Genomic DNA, 21,423 nt, shown 5'->3' with positions numbered 1-21,423 from the left:
TTCAGAGAGAAAAAAAACAGAGAAGTCAAATATATCAAATTTGCACGAATCTTCTAGTGAAGGTGCCTCCTCCTTCTGACCTTAGGGTAACTAATTTCTCAGACAGTGCGCTGGGAAGCTGCAGCTGATGATGATGTTTCTTACCTCACTAAGTGGAGGCGACCTGAGACAGGTGGGGAAGAACTATTGGATTGTTGGGGTACATATTATGAAGTAAAAAAAATACAATATCTCAATAAACTGTTGTCCTGTGTCTTAAGGAGTATGAGATATCACTGTCTGCACTCTATGGAGATGGAGCTCAGAGTGAAGCTGTGGCCATACGCTACAGCACCTGTGAGTCACACATTTTCTGATCCTGAACGTTTGTCAAACTCAGGAGGGGAGAGCCTGAAACCATTTACCTAAGTCACATTAGCAGCAGTGTTCAGCCTAAAAAATAGACAAGTTAAAAGTCATGCATCCATATTATTTGTTTATTTATTAAATTATTTTCGAGACACTGTTAGTTGTTAGAAGCCAGTGTTTTAATGACAGGACATATATGACAGTAATGAGACAACCTAAGATATCCAAGATTAGCACAAAAACACAAATAGAATCACAGAAAGCGTGTTTCTCTCCCGTTAGTCTTTAGGCCCAGTTACCTTTTACTTTTCTGTGGTCAGTAGCCCTTCATGTCATATTCTGTCTCTATGTACAATGTAGCATTACTAATACAAGAACCTATATGTAAATGAACTTCATTGTGTAATTGATGGCAGTTCTCAAAGTACTAGTCACTTAAAGGTTAAATTTCACATCGAAATTCTCATATTATATTCTATTTGAATGTTTAAAAAGAAAAATATCACAGTATTTATGCTTTCACTGAGCATATACCTGCATCAATGATGAACTCTCAAGGCTGAAAAGTCCTGGCTTTGGTCAGCCACGGTCCACGCACACGCACACGTCACCAATCCCTGACTGCTTGATCATAACAGCAATTGGGCTGCTGGGAACATGACGGGCGTTCTTCTTGATGTTAACAAGGTGCTCACCAATCTCCCTGGGAACAAACGAGATTCCTAAGACAGACCGACAAAACAGATGTTAACAACGCTTATTCTTGTGTGTGCATGCAGCCCGTTTCAGTTGCTCCTGCTTCTTTCTCCACGCTTTAACTTTTATTACTTTCCCCCTCTGTCTTTTACTTAAGGGTTAATAAAGTATTTGGATTCTGATGAGTCTCATTGTTTAGCAAACTTCTCACTTATCAGACGGACACTCACCAATGTGAGCGTTACGCAGCATCTTCAGCAGGCAGGGCTCCTCTGGGCCTGAGGGTGTTGTAAGAGGGGCTGTCAGCTGGCTGAGGTCAAGCTCGCCTATGTCCAGTGGAATATCTGCAGCAGAGCCCGCCTTCAGTGAAGTATGTTGGCTGGAAGGCTTTCAGGCCCGTCTTTGCCACTCCAGGGTCAGAGACCTTCACCTTGTTTGGATGACAGCCTGCTCTGATATTCATCTGTGGGCACAAACACCAAAACTCAAGAGACTTTTCAGTGAGAAGAAAAGGCAAACCTTGCATGCCAGAGTGAAAGTGAGAGAGTGTGTGAGTGCATACTCACCCTGAATGGACTCTCAGGGATGTTAGCGTCTCCCCAGGAGACCATCACAGTGTGCTTCACAGGCTTACGTGGGGTGCAGGTGTATGTGCTGTTGCTATTATCCTTAACCTGGACATCCACAGAATTGACTTCACCATCCTGTGCAGAAGACAAGGGATTATAGTTCAATCAGATTTAACACACTGTATTTTTCGGACCATAAGGCGCACTGTCGATGAACAGGTCTGGTTTCATACATGAGGCGCACTGGACTATAAAACGCATTAAGCGAAACAAAACAGCCAGATAAGTCAAACTTTACTCAACTCTTTCTTCTTGCTTCCTCCACTTCCGTACCATTGATTCATTCATGTTGAAATCTCTCGCAGCTGCTCTATTCTCATGTTCTACTGCGTGACTGACAGCCTTGAGTTTGAAATCCGCTTCGTCAGCATGTCTCTTAACAGGTGGCATTTTGGGGTCATGATCCACACACAATACAGTAATATTATGTTGCAGCACAGTACGTATCACTCCGCCAGGCTCCTGACTACGTAGCCGTAATGCTCCGACAATCCATCAAGCGGTGCGACTTCATAGCTTACCAAAGTCGTACTAAAACATTTTTTGACAGATTTTTAAGCGCCGTGTATTACATAAAATCGGTTCAAGGTCAATAAGCACAACCAGAATTCATACATAAGGCGCACTGTCGATTTTTGAGAGATAATTAAAGGATTTTAAGTGCGACTCATAGTCCGAAAAATACGGTACATACAATATATTTAACATATTTGTGATCATATACAAAGCCAGATATACCTGGGCTATAATTTTCAGAGGAGCTTTTCCTCCTTGCTTGGCATCAACTGTGAGTTCACTGGGTTTTCCAACAGCCAGACCACTGCTCTGTAGGCCTGGACCGTACGCCTTAACCTAGAGAAAACTATTTTAAACAAACAATTAAAAAAGGAACAAGTCAAAGATCTACTATAGCCAAAAGATCATTTACAGACTATAGCGCTGTGAAAAAATATTTGCCTCCTTTCTGATTTCGTATCTTGTTCCATATTTGTCACACTTACACGTTTCAGATCAATAAATGTTAATATTAGACAAGAATGTCTAATATTAAACGGCAGTTTTCAAGGGGAAAAAGCTATCCAAACATACTTGGTCCTATATGAAAAAGTAATTGCACCGAATTAAATAAATTCTAACAACAGCTTATCAAGTTTAAAGGCGCTTCTGCTGTTTAACACGACCTCTGCTAGTTTCCTCTTTCTGGCGCAAAGCGGGAGATAAACAAGCAAGAGAGACGGGACTTGTGGCAGAAACGCCGATCAGCTGATCATTGATCAGTTTCATGATTGAAGTAGCAGCAGGAGAGGGAGAACGAGAGAAGAAGAGGCAGCTGTGCAGCAAAGACACAGAATAACTCCAGCTTTTTGTCTTTTTTTTATTGTAGCTGAAGTACGGGACAAATCGCTTTTATTTTCAGCTCAATACAAAACGCATAATATTAACTCTGAATACCAGAGGATTCCGTTTTTTATGGCACGGTTGGCTCTACTAACTAACCATATGAATAAAATAAAGTTCACCAGTAACATCATAGCACCCACCCAACTGTACAGAAACTCCATCATGCTAGCTAGTACACAGTACGAGTTATTGTAACTGACTGTAAAAAGTTAGCACAAGGAAAATAAACTCCACCTAAACTTGGTTTGACCCAGATAGACTGCAGGTCATAACTTCTTACCTGAAGCTCATTTCACCTGACAGTCGGACTGGCGGCCGCCTTGCGTCTCTCCACCTCCAGTCCTTTCCCCCATCCACCTGCTGGCCTCCACCACTTGCTAATTTGACTGAATGAGTGAAAGCTCCACCATAGCCACTACCAAACAACTGAGTTCTTTTTACACGTCTGCCAGCATCTGTCCAATCCGCCACCTTTCACTGTTTACACAGTTAGGAAAAAAAGACAACAACAACAACAAAACATTGGGCCATTTAAAAGGCAAAATTAGCATCGGCCCACCGGGCAAATGGCCGGTATACCCGATGCCCCACAGACAGACTGAGGCCCCGCCGCTATTTTTGAGTGCAAAAATGTGTGGTCTCCAGCTAATGGAAAAGGCTGATCGCGTAGTGCTCTTTAAATAGAACAATTTGCCCCATTCTCTTCGCCCGTCATGTGGCCACATGTGGCGGGCTAGCAGGCTAGCAACATACAGGCCCGGGTTCGAGCCCTCGGCTCACCTCCCTCTGTATGTTCACCTGCTAGGGGGAGGTCCAGGCGGGCGATCTTGGAGTGAAAATTCCAAGGGATGACCCCTCGTAGCCTGGGCTTCCCCTGACTTTTTTTCTTTGCTTTGCTTTTTTTCATTTACCTGCCAGCAACAAACACACCTCCTTGTTGTCATGGCTACCAACGACCACTCTTCTTGTGCCAACAAGTCATTGCCTGACAAAACATTATTTCCTATGTTTCCCTGGCTTTTTTGCCTTTTTTATTTCTTGTCTTTTAGACAAAAAGAAAAGAAAAAGATCTACAGATTCAGGCTTTTCTTTACCTGTGGTAGTCGGGTAGAATGACGTCACTGACACTGCTTTAATATGAAAACAAACTTTCTCAAACAAAAAACAAAAACAAAAAAGGAGTGGGTCGGTGTGTCATCTTTACCGAGCACCATACATGTTTTGCTTCACATTCAAATTATTATTTTTCCTTTTCAAAAATAATTCAGAGAGAAAAAAAACAGAGAAGTCAAATATATCAAATTTGCACGAATCTTCTAGTGAAGGTGCCTCCTCCTTCTGACCTTAGGGTAACTAATTTCTCAGACAGTGACATGACAGTGCGCTGGGAAGCTGCAGCTGATGATGATGTTTCTTACCTCACTAAGTGGAGGCGACCTGAGACAGGTGGGGAAGAACTATTGGATTGTTGGGGTACATATTATGAAGTAAAAAAAATACAATATCTCAATAAACTGTTGTCCTGTGTCTTAAGGAGTATGAGATATCACTGTCTGCACTCTATGGAGATGGAGCTCAGAGTGAAGCTGTGGCCATACGCTACAGCACCTGTGAGTCACACATTTTCTGATCCTGAACGTTTGTCAAACTCAGGAGGGGAGAGCCTGAAACCATTTACCTAAGTCACATTAGCAGCAGTGTTCAGCCTAAAAAATAGACAAGTTAAAAGTCATGCATCCATATTATTTGTTTATTTATTAAATTATTTTCGAGACACTGTTAGTTGTTAGAAGCCAGTGTTTTAATGACAGGACATATATGACAGTAATGAGACAACCTAAGATATCCAAGATTAGCACAAAAACACAAATAGAATCACAGAAAGCGTGTTTCTCTCCCGTTAGTCTTTAGGCCCAGTTACCTTTTACTTTTCTGTGGTCAGTAGCCCTTCATGTCATATTCTGTCTCTATGTACAATATAGCATTACTAATACAATAACCTATATGTAAATGAACTTCATTGTGTAATTGATGGCAGTTCTCAAAGTACTAGTCACTTAAAGGTTAAATTTCACATCGAAATTCTCATATTATATTCTATTTGAATGTTTAAAAAGAAAAATATCACAGTATTTATGCTTTCACTGAGCATATACCTGCATCAATGATGAACTCTCAAGGCTGAAAAGTCCTGGCTTTGGTCAGCCACGGTCCACGCACACGTCACCAATCCCTGACTGCTTGATCATAACAGCAATTGGGCTGCTGGGAACATGACGGGCGTTCTTCTTGATGTTAACAAGGTGCTCACCAATCTCCCTGGGAACAAACGAGATTCCTAAGACAGACCGACAAAACAGATGTTAACAACGCTTATTCTTGTGTGTGCATGCAGCCCGTTTCAGTTGCTCCTGCTTCTTTCTCCACGCTTTAACTTTTATTACTTTCCCCCTCTGTCTTTTACTTAAGGGTTAATAAAGTATTTGGATTCTGATGAGTCTCATTGTTTAGCAAACTTCTCACTTATCAGACGGACACTCACCAATGTGAGCGTTACGCAGCATCTTCAGCAGGCAGGGCTCCTCTGGGCCTGAGGGTGTTGTAAGAGGGGCTGTCAGCTGGCTGAGGTCACGCTCGCCTATGTCCAGTGGAATATCTGCAGCAGAGCCCGCCTTCAGTGAAGTATGTTGGCTGGAAGGCTTTCAGGCCCGTCTTTGCCACTCCAGGGTCAGAGACCTTCACCTTGTTTGGATGACAGCCTGCTCTGATATTCATCTGTGGGCACAAACACCAAAACTCAAGAGACTTTTCAGTGAGAAGAAAAGGCAAACCTTGCATGCCAGAGTGAAAGTGAGAGTGTGTGAGTGCATACTCACCCTGAATGGACTCTCAGGGATGTTAGCGTCTCCCCAGGAGACCATCACAGTGTGCTTCACAGGCTTACGTGGGGTGCAGGTGTATGTGCTGTTGCTATTATCCTTAACCTGGACATCCACAGAATTGACTTCACCATCCTGTGCAGAAGACAAGGGATTATAGTTCAATCAGATTTAACACACTGTATTTTTCGGACCATAAGGCGCACTGTCGATGAACAGGTCTGGTTTCATACATGAGGCGCACTGGACTATAAAACGCATTAAGCGAAACAAAACAGCCAGATAAGTCAAACTTTACTCAACTCTTTCTTCTTGCTTCCTCCACTTCCGTACCATTGATTCATTCATGTTGAAATCTCTCGCAGCTGCTCTATTCTCATGTTCTACTGCGTGACTGACAGCCTTGAGTTTGAAATCCGCTTCGTCAGCATGTCTCTTAACAGGTGGCATTTTGGGGTCATGATCCACACACAATACAGTAATATTATGTTGCAGCACAGTACGTATCACTCCGCCAGGCTCCTGACTACGTAGCCGTAATGCTCCGACAATCCATCAAGCGGTGCGACTTCATAGCTTACCAAAGTCGTACTAAAACATTTTTTGACAGATTTTTAAGCGCCGTGTATTACATAAAATCGGTTCAAGGTCAATAAGCACAACCAGAATTCATACATAAGGCGCACTGTCGATTTTTGAGAGATAATTAAAGGATTTTAAGTGCGACTCATAGTCCGAAAAATACGGTACATACAATATATTTAACATATTTGTGATCATATACAAAGCCAGATATACCTGGGCTATAATTTTCAGAGGAGCTTTTCCTCCTTGCTTGGCATCAACTGTGAGTTCACTGGGTTTTCCAACAGCCAGACCACTGCTCTGTAGGCCTGGACCGTACGCCTTAACCTAGAGAAAACTATTTTAAACAAACAATTAAAAAAGGAACAAGTCAAAGATCTACTATAGCCAAAAGATCATTTACAGACTATAGCGCTGTGAAAAAATATTTGCCTCCTTTCTGATTTCGTATCTTGTTCCATATTTGTCACACTTACACGTTTCAGATCAATAAATGTTAATATTAGACAAGAATGTCTAATATTAAACGGCAGTTTTCAAGGGGAAAAAGCTATCCAAACATACTTGGTCCTATATGAAAAAGTAATTGCACCGAATTAAATAAATTCTAACAACAGCTTATCAAGTTTAAAGGCGCTTCTGCTGTTTAACACGACCTCTGCTAGTTTCCTCTTTCTGGCGCAAAGCGGGAGATAAACAAGCAAGAGAGACGGGACTTGTGGCAGAAACGCCGATCAGCTGATCATTGATCAGTTTCATGATTGAAGTAGCAGCAGGAGAGGGAGAACGAGAGAAGAAGAGGCAGCTGTGCAGCAAAGACACAGAATAACTCCAGCTTTTTGTCTTTTTTTTATTGTAGCTGAAGTACGGGACAAATCGCTTTTATTTTCAGCTCAATACAAAACGCATAATATTAACTCTGAATACCAGAGGATTCCGTTTTTTATGGCACGGTTGGCTCTACTAACTAACCATATGAATAAAATAAAGTTCACCAGTAACATCATAGCACCCACCCAACTGTACAGAAACTCCATCATGCTAGCTAGTACACAGTACGAGTTATTGTAACTGACTGTAAAAAGTTAGCACAAGGAAAATAAACTCCACCTAAACTTGGTTTGACCCAGATAGACTGCAGGTCATAACTTCTTACCTGAAGCTCATTTCACCTGACAGTCGGACTGGCGGCCGCCTTGCGTCTCTCCACCTCCAGTCCTTTCCCCCATCCACCTGCTGGCCTCCACCACTTGCTAATTTGACTGAATGAGTGAAAGCTCCACCATAGCCACTACCAAACAACTGAGTTCTTTTTACACGTCTGCCAGCATCTGTCCAATCCGCCACCTTTCACTGTTTACACAGTTAGGAAAAAAAGACAACAACAACAACAAAACATTGGGCCATTTAAAAGGCAAAATTAGCATCGGCCCACCGGGCAAATGGCCGGTATACCCGATGCCCCACAGACAGACTGAGGCCCCGCCGCTATTTTTGAGTGCAAAAATGTGTGGTCTCCAGCTAATGGAAAAGGCTGATCGCGTAGTGCTCTTTAAATAGAACAATTTGCCCCATTCTCTTCGCCCGTCATGTGGCCACATGTGGCGGGCTAGCAGGCTAGCAACATACAGGCCCGGGTTCGAGCCCTCGGCTCACCTCCCTCTGTATGTTCACCTGCTAGGGGGAGGTCCAGGCGGGCGATCTTGGAGTGAAAATTCCAAGGGATGACCCCTCGTAGCCTGGGCTTCCCCTGACTTTTTTTCTTTGCTTTGCTTTTTTTCATTTACCTGCCAGCAACAAACACACCTCCTTGTTGTCATGGCTACCAACGACCACTCTTCTTGTGCCAACAAGTCATTGCCTGACAAAACATTATTTCCTATGTTTCCCTGGCTTTTTTGCCTTTTTTATTTCTTGTCTTTTAGACAAAAAGAAAAGAAAAAGATCTACAGATTCAGGCTTTTCTTTACCTGTGGTAGTCGGGTAGAATGACGTCACTGACACTGCTTTAATATGAAAACAAACTTTCTCAAACAAAAAACAAAAACAAAAAAGGAGTGGGTCGGTGTGTCATCTTTACCGAGCACCATACATGTTTTGCTTCACATTCAAATTATTATTTTTCCTTTTCAAAAATAATTCAGAGAGAAAAAAAACAGAGAAGTCAAATATATCAAATTTGCACGAATCTTCTAGTGAAGGTGCCTCCTCCTTCTGACCTTAGGGTAACTAATTTCTCAGACAGTGACATGACAGTGCGCTGGGAAGCTGCAGCTGATGATGATGTTTCTTACCTCACTAAGTGGAGGCGACCTGAGACAGGTGGGGAAGAACTATTGGATTGTTGGGGTACATATTATGAAGTAAAAAAAATACAATATCTCAATAAACTGTTGTCCTGTGTCTTAAGGAGTATGAGATATCACTGTCTGCACTCTATGGAGATGGAGCTCAGAGTGAAGCTGTGGCCATACGCTACAGCACCTGTGAGTCACACATTTTCTGATCCTGAACGTTTGTCAAACTCAGGAGGGGAGAGCCTGAAACCATTTACCTAAGTCACATTAGCAGCAGTGTTCAGCCTAAAAAATAGACAAGTTAAAAGTCATGCATCCATATTATTTGTTTATTTATTAAATTATTTTCGAGACACTGTTAGTTGTTAGAAGCCAGTGTTTTAATGACAGGACATATATGACAGTAATGAGACAACCTAAGATATCCAAGATTAGCACAAAAACACAAATAGAATCACAGAAAGCGTGTTTCTCTCCCGTTAGTCTTTAGGCCCAGTTACCTTTTACTTTTCTGTGGTCAGTAGCCCTTCATGTCATATTCTGTCTCTATGTACAATATAGCATTACTAATACAATAACCTATATGTAAATGAACTTCATTGTGTAATTGATGGCAGTTCTCAAAGTACTAGTCACTTAAAGGTTAAATTTCACATCGAAATTCTCATATTATATTCTATTTGAATGTTTAAAAAGAAAAATATCACAGTATTTATGCTTTCACTGAGCATATACCTGCATCAATGATGAACTCTCAAGGCTGAAAAGTCCTGGCTTTGGTCAGCCACGGTCCACGCACACGTCACCAATCCCTGACTGCTTGATCATAACAGCAATTGGGCTGCTGGGAACATGACGGGCGTTCTTCTTGATGTTAACAAGGTGCTCACCAATCTCCCTGGGAACAAACGAGATTCCTAAGACAGACCGACAAAACAGATGTTAACAACGCTTATTCTTGTGTGTGCATGCAGCCCGTTTCAGTTGCTCCTGCTTCTTTCTCCACGCTTTAACTTTTATTACTTTCCCCCTCTGTCTTTTACTTAAGGGTTAATAAAGTATTTGGATTCTGATGAGTCTCATTGTTTAGCAAACTTCTCACTTATCAGACGGACACTCACCAATGTGAGCGTTACGCAGCATCTTCAGCAGGCAGGGCTCCTCTGGGCCTGAGGGTGTTGTAAGAGGGGCTGTCAGCTGGCTGAGGTCACGCTCGCCTATGTCCAGTGGAATATCTGCAGCAGAGCCCGCCTTCAGTGAAGTATGTTGGCTGGAAGGCTTTCAGGCCCGTCTTTGCCACTCCAGGGTCAGAGACCTTCACCTTGTTTGGATGACAGCCTGCTCTGATATTCATCTGTGGGCACAAACACCAAAACTCAAGAGACTTTTCAGTGAGAAGAAAAGGCAAACCTTGCATGCCAGAGTGAAAGTGAGAGTGTGTGAGTGCATACTCACCCTGAATGGACTCTCAGGGATGTTAGCGTCTCCCCAGGAGACCATCACAGTGTGCTTCACAGGCTTACGTGGGGTGCAGGTGTATGTGCTGTTGCTATTATCCTTAACCTGGACATCCACAGAATTGACTTCACCATCCTGTGCAGAAGACAAGGGATTATAGTTCAATCAGATTTAACACACTGTATTTTTCGGACCATAAGGCGCACTGTCGATGAACAGGTCTGGTTTCATACATGAGGCGCACTGGACTATAAAACGCATTAAGCGAAACAAAACAGCCAGATAAGTCAAACTTTACTCAACTCTTTCTTCTTGCTTCCTCCACTTCCGTACCATTGATTCATTCATGTTGAAATCTCTCGCAGCTGCTCTATTCTCATGTTCTACTGCGTGACTGACAGCCTTGAGTTTGAAATCCGCTTCGTCAGCATGTCTCTTAACAGGTGGCATTTTGGGGTCATGATCCACACACAATACAGTAATATTATGTTGCAGCACAGTACGTATCACTCCGCCAGGCTCCTGACTACGTAGCCGTAATGCTCCGACAATCCATCAAGCGGTGCGACTTCATAGCTTACCAAAGTCGTACTAAAACATTTTTTGACAGATTTTTAAGCGCCGTGTATTACATAAAATCGGTTCAAGGTCAATAAGCACAACCAGAATTCATACATAAGGCGCACTGTCGATTTTTGAGAGATAATTAAAGGATTTTAAGTGCGACTCATAGTCCGAAAAATACGGTACATACAATATATTTAACATATTTGTGATCATATACAAAGCCAGATATACCTGGGCTATAATTTTCAGAGGAGCTTTTCCTCCTTGCTTGGCATCAACTGTGAGTTCACTGGGTTTTCCAACAGCCAGACCACTGCTCTGTAGGCCTGGACCGTACGCCTTAACCTAGAGAAAACTATTTTAAACAAACAATTAAAAAAGGAACAAGTCAAAGATCTACTATAGCCAAAAGATCATTTACAGACTATAGCGCTGTGAAAAAATATTTGCCTCCTTTCTGATTTCGTATCTTGTTCCATATTTGTCACACTTACACGTTTCAGATCAATAAATGTTAATATTAGACAAGAATGTCTAATATTAAACGGCAGTTTTCAAGGGGAAAAAGCTATCCAAACATACTTGGTCCTATATGAAAAAGTAATTGCACCGAATTAAATAAATTCTAACAACAGCTTATCAAGTTTAAAGGCGCTTCTGCTGTTTAACACGACCTCTGCTAGTTTCCTCTTTCTGGCGCAAAGCGGGAGATAAACAAGCAAGAGAGACGGGACTTGTGGCAGAAACGCCGATCAGCTGATCATTGATCAGTTTCATGATTGAAGTAGCAGCAGGAGAGGGAGAACGAGAGAAGAAGAGGCAGCTGTGCAGCAAAGACACAGAATAACTCCAGCTTTTTGTCTTTTTTTTATTGTAGCTGAAGTACGGGACAAATCGCTTTTATTTTCAGCTCAATACAAAACGCATAATATTAACTCTGAATACCAGAGGATTCCGTTTTTTATGGCACGGTTGGCTCTACTAACTAACCATATGAATAAAATAAAGTTCACCAGTAACATCATAGCACCCACCCAACTGTACAGAAACTCCATCATGCTAGCTAGTACACAGTACGAGTTATTGTAACTGACTGTAAAAAGTTAGCACAAGGAAAATAAACTCCACCTAAACTTGGTTTGACCCAGATAGACTGCAGGTCATAACTTCTTACCTGAAGCTCATTTCACCTGACAGTCGGACTGGCGGCCGCCTTGCGTCTCTCCACCTCCAGTCCTTTCCCCCATCCACCTGCTGGCCTCCACCACTTGCTAATTTGACTGAATGTGTGAAAGCTTCACCATAGCCACTACCAAACAACTGAGTTCTTTTTACACGTCTGCCAGCATCTGTCCAATCCGCCACCTTTCACTGTTTACACAGTTAGGAAAAAAAGACAACAACAACAACAACAACAACAAAACATTGGGCCATTTAAAAGGCAAAATTAGCATCGGCCCACCGGGCAAATGGCCGGTATACCCGATGCCCCACAGACAGACTGAGGCCCCGCCGCTATTTTTGAGTGCAAAAATGTGTGGTCTCCAGCTAATGGAAAAGGCTGATCGCACGATGTGCGCGTAGTGCTCTTTAAATAGAACAATTTGCCCCATTCTCTTCGCCCGTCATGTGGCCACATGTGGCGGGCTAGCAGGCTAGCAACATACAGGCCCGGGTTCGAGCCCTCGGCTCACTTCCCTCTGTATGTTCACCTGCTAGGGGGAGGTCCAGGCGGGCGATCTTGGAGTGAAAATTCCAAGGGATGACCCCTCGTAGCCTGGGCTTCCCCTGACTTTTTTTCTTTGCTTTGCTTTTTTTCATTTACCTGCCAGCAACAAACACACCTCCTTGTTGTCATGGCTACCTGACAAAACATTATTTCCTATGTTTCCCTGGCTTTTTTGCCTTTTTTATTTCTTGTGTTTTAGACAAAAAGAAAAGAAAAAGATCTACAGATTCAGGCTTTTCTTTACCTGTGGTAGTCGGGTAGAATGACGTCACTGACACTATTTAATATGAAAACAAACTTTCTCAAACAAAAAACAAAAACAAAAAAGGAGTGGGTCGGTGTGTCATCTTTACCGAGCACCATACATGTTTTGCTTCACATTCAAATTATTATTTTTCCTTTTCAAAAATAATTCAGAGAGAAAAAAAAACAGAGAAGTCAAATATATCAAATTTGCACGAATCTTCTAGTGAAGGTGCCTCCTCCTTCTGACCTTAGGGTAACTAATTTCTCAGACAGTGACATGACAGTGCGCTGGGAAGCTGCAGCTGATGATGATGTTTCTTACCTCACTAAGTGGAGGCGACCTGAGACAGGTGGGGAAGAACTATTGGATTGTTGGGGTACATATTATGAAGTAAAAAAAATACAATATCTCAATAAACTGTTGTCCTGTGTCTTAAGGAGTATGAGATATCACTGTCTGCACTCTATGGAGATGGAGCTCAGAGTGAAGCTGTGGCCATACGCTACAGCACCTGTGAGTCACACATTTTCTGATCCTGAACGTTTGTCAAACTCAGGAGGGGAGAGCCTGAAACCATTTACCTAAGTGACATTAGCAGCAGTGTTCAGCCTAAAAAATAGACAAGTTAAAAGTCATGCATCCATATTATTTGTTTATTTATTAAATTATTTTCGAGACACTGTTAGTTGTTAGAAGCCAGTGTTTTAATGACAGGACATATATGACAGTAATGAGACAACCTAAGATATCCAAGATTAGCACAAAAACACAAATAGAATCACAGAAAGCGTGTTTCTCTCCCGTTAGTCTTTAGGCCCAGTTACCTTTTACTTTTCTGTGGTCAGTAGCCCTTCATGTCATATTCTGTCTCTATGTACAATATAGCATTACTAATACAATAACCTATATGTAAATGAACTTCATTGTGTAATTGATGGCAGTTCTCAAAGTACTAGTCACTTAAAGGTTAAATTTCACATCGAAATTCTCATATTATATTCTATTTGAATGTTTAAAAAGAAAAATATCACAGTATTTATGCTTTCACTGAGCATATACCTGCATCAATGATGAACTCTCAAGGCTGAAAAGTCCTGGCTTTGGTCAGCCACGGTCCACGCACACGTCACCAATCCCTGACTGCTTGATCATAACAGCAATTGGGCTGCTGGGAACATGACGGGCGTTCTTCTTGATGTTAACAAGGTGCTCACCAATCTCCCTGGGAACAAACGAGATTCCTAAGACAGACCGACAAAACAGATGTTAACAACGCTTATTCTTGTGTGTGCATGCAGCCCGTTTCAGTTGCTCCTGCTTCTTTCTCCACGCTTTAACTTTTATTACTTTCCCCCTCTGTCTTTTACTTAAGGGTTAATAAAGTATTTGGATTCTGATGAGTCTCATTGTTTAGCAAACTTCTCACTTATCAGACGGACACTCACCAATGTGAGCGTTACGCAGCATCTTCAGCAGGCAGGGCTCCTCTGGGCCTGAGGGTGTTGTAAGAGGGGCTGTCAGCTGGCTGAGGTCAAGCTCGCCTATGTCCAGTGGAATATCTGCAGCAGAGCCCGCCTTCAGTGAAGTATGTTGGCTGGAAGGCTTTCAGGCCCGTCTTTGCCACTCCAGGGTCAGAGACCTTCACCTTGTTTGGATGACAGCCTGCTCTGATATTCATCTGTGGGCACAAACACCAAAACTCAAGAGACTTTTCAGTGAGAAGAAAAGGCAAACCTTGCATGCCAGAGTGAAAGTGAGAGAGTGTGTGAGTGCATACTCACCCTGAATGGACTCTCACGGATGTTAGCGTCTCCCCAGGAGACCATCACAGTGTGCTTCACAGGCTTACGTGGGGTGCAGGTGTATGTGCTGTTGCTATTATCCTTAACCTGGACATCCACAGAATTGACTTCACCATCCTGTGCAGAAGACAAGGGATTATAGTTCAATCAGATTTAACACACTGTATTTTTCGGACCATAAGGCGCACTGTCGATGAACAGGTCTGGTTTCATACATGAGGCGCACTGGACTATAAAACGCATTAAGCGAAACAAAACAGCCAGATAAGTCAAACTTTACTCAACTCTTTCTTCTTGCTTCCTCCACTTCCGTACCATTGATTCATTCATGTTGAAATCTCTCGCAGCTGCTCTATTCTCATGTTCTACTGCGTGACTGACAGCCTTGAGTTTGAAATCCGCTTCGTCAGCATGTCTCTTAACAGGTGGCATTTTGGGGTCATGATCCACACACAATACAGTAATATTATGTTGCAGCACAGTACGTATCACTCCGCCAGGCTCCTGACTACGTAGCCGTAATGCTCCGACAATCCATCAAGCGGTGCGACTTCATAGCTTACCAAAGTCGTACTAAAACATTTTTTGACAGATTTTTAAGCGCCGTGTATTACATAAAATCGGTTCAAGGTCAATAAGCACAACCACAATTCATACATAAGGCGCACTGTCGATTTTTGAGAGATAATTAAAGGATTTTAAGTGCGACTCATAGTCCGAAAAATACGGTACATACAATATATTTAACATATTTGTGATCATATACAAAGCCAGATATACCTGGGCTATAATTTTCAGAGGAGCTTTTCCTCCTTGCTTGGCATCAACTGTGAGTTCACTGGGTTTTCCAACAGCCAGACCACTGCTCTGTAGGCCTGGACCGTACGCCTTAACCTAGAGAAAACTATTTTAAACAAACAATTAAAAAAGGAACAAGTCAAAGATCTACTATAGCCAAAAGATCATTTACAGACTATAGCGCTGTGAAAAAATATTTGCCTCCTTTCTGATTTCGTATCTTGTTCCATATTTGTCACACTTACACGTTTCAGATCAATAAATGTTAATATTAGACAAGAATGTCTAATATTAAACGGCAGTTTTCAAGGGGAAAAAGCTATCCAAACATACTTGGTCCTATATGAAAAAGTAATTGCACCGAATTAAATAAATTCTAACAACAGCTTATCAAGTTTAAAGGCGCTTCTGCTGTTTAACACGACCTCTGCTAGTTTCCTCTTTCTGGCGCAAAGCGGGAGATAAACAAGCAAGAGAGACGGGACTTGTGGCAGAAACGCCGATCAGCTGATCATTGATCAGTTTCATGATTGAAGTAGCAGCAGGAGAGGGAGAACGAGAGAAGAAGAGGCAGCTGTGCAGCAAAGACACAGAATAACTCCAGCTTTTTGTCTTTTTTTTATTGTAGCTGAAGTACGGGACAAATCGCTTTTATTTTCAGCTCAATACAAAACGCATAATATTAACTCTGAATACCAGAGGATTCCGTTTTTTATGGCACGGTTGGCTCTACTAACTAACCATATGAATAAAATAAAGTTCACCAGTAACATCATAGCACCCACCCAACTGTACAGAAACTCCATCATGCTAGCTAGTACACAGTACGAGTTATTGTAACTGACTGTAAAAAGTTAGCACAAGGAAAATAAACTCCACCTAAACTTGGTTTGACCCAGATAGACTGCAGGTCATAACTTCTTACCTGAAGCTCATTTCACCTGACAGTCGGACTGGCGGCCGCCTTGCGTCTCTCCACCTCCAGTCCTTTCCCCCATCCACCTGCTGGCCTCCACCACTTGCTAATTTGACTGAATGAGTGAAAGCTCCACCATAGCCACTACCAAACAACTGAGTTCTTTTTACACGTCTGCCAGCATCTGTCCAATCCGCCACCTTTCACTGTTTACACAGTTAGGAAAAAAAGACAACAACAACAACAAAACATTGGGCCATTTAAAAGGCAAAATTAGCATCGGCCCACCGGGCAAATGGCCGGTATACCCGATGCCCCACAGACAGACTGAGGCCCCGCCGCTATTTTTGAGTGCAAAAATGTGTGGTCTCCAGCTAATGGAAAAGGCTGATCGCGTAGTGCTCTTTAAATAGAACAATTTGCCCCATTCTCTTCGCCCGTCATGTGGCCACATGTGGCGGGCTAGCAGGCTAGCAACATACAGGCCCGGGTTCGAGCCCTCGGCTCACCTCCCTCTGTATGTTCACCTGCTAGGGGGAGGTCCAGGCGGGCGATCTTGGAGTGAAAATTCCAAGGGATGACCCCTCGTAGCCTGGGCTTCCCCTGACTTTTTTTCTTTGCTTTGCTTTTTTTCATTTACCTGCCAGCAACAAACACACCTCCTTGTTGTCATGGCTACCTGACAAAACATTATTTCCTATGTTTCCCTGGCTTTTTTGCCTTTTTTATTTCTTGTGTTTTAGACAAAAAGAAAAGAAAAAGATCTACAGATTCAGGCTTTTCTTTACCTGTGGTAGTCGGGTAGAATGACGTCACTGACACTATTTAATATGAAAACAAACTTTCTCAAACAAAAAACAAAAACAAAAAAGGAGTGGGTCGGTGTGTCATCTTTACCGAGCACCATACATGTTTTGCTTCACATTCAAATTATTATTTTTCCTTTTCAAAAATAATTCAGAGAGAAAAAAAAACAGAGAAGTCAAATATATCAAATTTGCACGAATCTTCTAGTGAAGGTGCCTCCTCCTTCTGACCTTAGGGTAACTAATTTCTCAGACAGTGCGCTGGGAAGCTGCAGCTGATGATGATGTTTCTTACCTCACTAAGTGGAGGCGACCTGAGACAGGTGGGGAAGAACTATTGGATTGTTGGGGTACATATTATGAAGTAAAAAAAATACAATATCTCAATAAACTGTTGTCCTGTGTCTTAAGGAGTATGAGATATCACTGTCTGCACTCTATGGAGATGGAGCTCAGAGTGAAGCTGTGGCCATACGCTACAGCACCTGTGAGTCACACATTTTCTGATCCTGAACGTTTGTCAAACTCAGGAGGGGAGAGCCTGAAACCATTTACCTAAGTGACATTAGCAGCAGTGTTCAGCCTAAAAAATAGACAAGTTAAAAGTCATGCATCCATATTATTTGTTTATTTATTAAATTATTTTCGAGACACTGTTAGTTGTTAGAAGCCAGTGTTTTAATGACAGGACATATATGACAGTAATGAGACAACCTAAGATATCCAAGATTAGCACAAAAACACAAATAGAATCACAGAAAGCGTGTTTCTCTCCCGTTAGTCTTTAGGCCCAGTTACCTTTTACTTTTCTGTGGTCAGTAGCCCTTCATGTCATATTCTGTCTCTATGTACAATATAGCATTACTAATACAATAACCTATATGTAAATGAACTTCATTGTGTAATTGATGGCAGTTCTCAAAGTACTAGTCACTTAAAGGTTAAATTTCACATCGAAATTCTCATATTATATTCTATTTGAATGTTTAAAAAGAAAAATATCACAGTATTTATGCTTTCACTGAGCATATACCTGCATCAATGATGAACTCTCAAGGCTGAAAAGTCCTGGCTTTGGTCAGCCACGGTCCACGCACACGTCACCAATCCCTGACTGCTTGATCATAACAGCAATTGGGCTGCTGGGAACATGACGGGCGTTCTTCTTGATGTTAACAAGGTGCTCACCAATCTCCCTGGGAACAAACGAGATTCCTAAGACAGACCGACAAAACAGATGTTAACAACGCTTATTCTTGTGTGTGCATGCAGCCCGTTTCAGTTGCTCCTGCTTCTTTCTCCACGCTTTAACTTTTATTACTTTCCCCCTCTGTCTTTTACTTAAGGGTTAATAAAGTATTTGGATTCTGATGAGTCTCATTGTTTAGCAAACTTCTCACTTATCAGACGGACACTCACCAATGTGAGCGTTACGCAGCATCTTCAGCAGGCAGGGCTCCTCTGGGCCTGAGGGTGTTGTAAGAGGGGCTGTCAGCTGGCTGAGGTCAAGCTCGCCTATGTCCAGTGGAATATCTGCAGCAGAGCCCGCCTTCAGTGAAGTATGTTGGCTGGAAGGCTTTCAGGCCCGTCTTTGCCACTCCAGGGTCAGAGACCTTCACCTTGTTTGGATGACAGCCTGCTCTGATATTCATCTGTGGGCACAAACACCAAAACTCAAGAGACTTTTCAGTGAGAAGAAAAGGCAAACCTTGCATGCCAGAGTGAAAGTGAGAGAGTGTGTGAGTGCATACTCACCCTGAATGGACTCTCAGGGATGTTAGCGTCTCCCCAGGAGACCATCACAGTGTGCTTCACAGGCTTACGTGGGGTGCAGGTGTATGTGCTGTTGCTATTATCCTTAACCTGGACATCCACAGAATTGACTTCACCATCCTGTGCAGAAGACAAGGGATTATAGTTCAATCAGATTTAACACACTGTATTTTTCGGACCATAAGGCGCACTGTCGATGAACAGGTCTGGTTTCATACATGAGGCGCACTGGACTATAAAACGCATTAAGCGAAACAAAACAGCCAGATAAGTCAAACTTTACTCAACTCTTTCTTCTTGCTTCCTCCACTTCCGTACCATTGATTCATTCATGTTGAAATCTCTCGCAGCTGCTCTATTCTCATGTTCTACTGCGTGACTGACAGCCTTGAGTTTGAAATCCGCTTCGTCAGCATGTCTCTTAACAGGTGGCATTTTGGGGTCATGATCCACACACAATACAGTAATATTATGTTGCAGCACAGTACGTATCACTCCGCCAGGCTCCTGACTACGTAGCCGTAATGCTCCGACAATCCATCAAGCGGTGCGACTTCATAGCTTACCAAAGTCGTACTAAAACATTTTTTGACAGATTTTTAAGCGCCGTGTATTACATAAAATCGGTTCAAGGTCAATAAGCACAACCAGAATTCATACATAAGGCGCACTGTCGATTTTTGAGAGATAATTAAAGGATTTTAAGTGCGACTCATAGTCCGAAAAATACGGTACATACAATATATTTAACATATTTGTGATCATATACAAAGCCAGATATACCTGGGCTATAATTTTCAGAGGAGCTTTTCCTCCTTGCTTGGCATCAACTGTGAGTTCACTGGGTTTTCCAACAGCCAGACCACTGCTCTGTAGGCCTGGACCGTACGCCTTAACCTAGAGAAAACTATTTTAAACAAACAATTAAAAAAGGAACAAGTCAAAGATCTACTATAGCCAAAAGATCATTTACAGACTATAGCGCTGTGAAAAAATATTTGCCTCCTTTCTGATTTCGTATCTTGTTCCATATTTGTCACACTTACACGTTTCAGATCAATAAATGTTAATATTAGACAAGAATGTCTAATATTAAACGGCAGTTTTCAAGGGGAAAAAGCTATCCAAACATACTTGGTCCTATATGAAAAAGTAATTGCACCGAATTAAATAAATTCTAACAACAGCTTATCAAGTTTAAAGGCGCTTCTGCTGTTTAACACGACCTCTGCTAGTTTCCTCTTTCTGGCGCAAAGCGGGAGATAAACAAGCAAGAGAGACGGGACTTGTGGCAGAAACGCCGATCAGCTGATCATTGATCAGTTTCATGATTGAAGTAGCAGCAGGAGAGGGAGAACGAGAGAAGAAGAGGCAGCTGTGCAGCAAAGACACAGAATAACTCCAGCTTTTTGTCTTTTTTTTATTGTAGCTGAAGTACGGGACAAATCGCTTTTATTTTCAGCTCAATACAAAACGCATAATATTAACTCTGAATACCAGAGGATTCCGTTTTTTATGGCACGGTTGGCTCTACTAACTAACCATATGAATAAAATAAAGTTCACCAGTAACATCATAGCACCCACCCAACTGTACAGAAACTCCATCATGCTAGCTAGTACACAGTACGAGTTACTGTAACTGACTGTAAAAAGTTAGCACAAGGAAAATAAACTCCACCTAAACTTGGTTTGACCCAGATAGACTGCAGGTCATAACTTCTTACCTGAAGCTCATTTCACCTGACAGTCGGACTGGCGGCCGCCTTGCGTCTCTCCACCTCCAGTCCTTTCCCCCATCCACCTGCTGGCCTCCACCACTTGCTAATTTGACTGAATGTGTGAAAGCTCCACCATAGCCACTACCAAACAACTGAGTTCTTTTTACACGTCTGCCAGCATCTGTCCAATCCGCCACCTTTCACTGTTTACACAGTTAGGAAAAAAAGACAACAACAACAACAAAACATTGGGCCATTTAAAAGGCAAAATTAGCATCGGCCCACCGGGCAAATGGCCGGTATACCCGATGCCCCACAGACAGACTGAGGCCCCGCCGCTATTTTTGAGTGCAAAAATGTGTGGTCTCCAGCTAATGGAAAAGGCTGATCGCGTAGTGCTCTTTAAATAGAACAATTTGCCCCATTCTCTTCGCCCGTCATGTGGCCACATGTGGCGGGCTAGCAGGCTAGCAACATACAGGCCCGGGTTCGAGCCCTCGGCTCACTTCCCTCTGTATGTTCACCTGCTAGGGGGAGGTCCAGGCGGGCGATCTTGGAGTGAAAATTCCAAGGGATGACCCCTCGTAGCCTGGGCTTCCCCTGACTTTTTTTCTTTGCTTTGCTTTTTTTCATTTACCTGCCAGCAACAAACACACCTCCTTGTTGTCATGGCTACCAACGACCACTCTTCTTGTGCCAACAAGTCATTGCCTGACAAAACATTATTTCCTATGTTTCCCTGGCTTTTTTGCCTTTTTTATTTCTTGTCTTT

The 21,423-nt window shown here is 42.4% G+C and overlaps 1 protein-coding gene across 1 annotated transcript in view; it reads right to left on the bottom strand.

The window, feature by feature from the left end:
• Positions 1-927: 927 nt before the first annotated feature.
• LOC112435759 (filamin-A-like) overlaps positions 928-21,423 on the bottom strand; it is a 40,354-nt gene continuing 19,858 nt past the window's right edge. The window contains exons 20-44 of the mRNA XM_076891986.1: positions 19,715-19,828; positions 18,914-19,051; positions 18,708-18,810; positions 18,578-18,625; positions 18,258-18,373; positions 15,419-15,532; positions 14,618-14,755; positions 14,412-14,514; positions 14,282-14,329; positions 13,962-14,077; positions 11,092-11,205; positions 10,291-10,428; positions 10,087-10,189; positions 9,957-10,004; positions 9,637-9,752; positions 6,752-6,865; positions 5,951-6,088; positions 5,747-5,849; positions 5,617-5,664; positions 5,297-5,412; positions 2,412-2,525; positions 1,611-1,748; positions 1,405-1,507; positions 1,275-1,322; positions 928-1,070 (exon numbers count right to left, since the gene is read on the bottom strand). Coding sequence (XP_076748101.1) covers positions 928-1,070; positions 1,275-1,322; positions 1,405-1,507; positions 1,611-1,748; positions 2,412-2,525; positions 5,297-5,412; positions 5,617-5,664; positions 5,747-5,849; positions 5,951-6,088; positions 6,752-6,865; positions 9,637-9,752; positions 9,957-10,004; positions 10,087-10,189; positions 10,291-10,428; positions 11,092-11,205; positions 13,962-14,077; positions 14,282-14,329; positions 14,412-14,514; positions 14,618-14,755; positions 15,419-15,532; positions 18,258-18,373; positions 18,578-18,625; positions 18,708-18,810; positions 18,914-19,051; positions 19,715-19,828 — 2,622 coding nt within the window. The remainder of the gene's footprint in view (positions 1,071-1,274; positions 1,323-1,404; positions 1,508-1,610; positions 1,749-2,411; positions 2,526-5,296; positions 5,413-5,616; positions 5,665-5,746; positions 5,850-5,950; positions 6,089-6,751; positions 6,866-9,636; positions 9,753-9,956; positions 10,005-10,086; positions 10,190-10,290; positions 10,429-11,091; positions 11,206-13,961; positions 14,078-14,281; positions 14,330-14,411; positions 14,515-14,617; positions 14,756-15,418; positions 15,533-18,257; positions 18,374-18,577; positions 18,626-18,707; positions 18,811-18,913; positions 19,052-19,714; positions 19,829-21,423) is intronic.

This window comes from Maylandia zebra, linkage group LG13 (genome assembly GCF_041146795.1).
Source record: "Maylandia zebra isolate NMK-2024a linkage group LG13, Mzebra_GT3a, whole genome shotgun sequence".
Classification (NCBI taxonomy): domain Eukaryota; kingdom Metazoa; phylum Chordata; class Actinopteri; order Cichliformes; family Cichlidae; genus Maylandia; species Maylandia zebra.
This window is presented reverse-complemented; position numbering and strand designations above follow the sequence as displayed.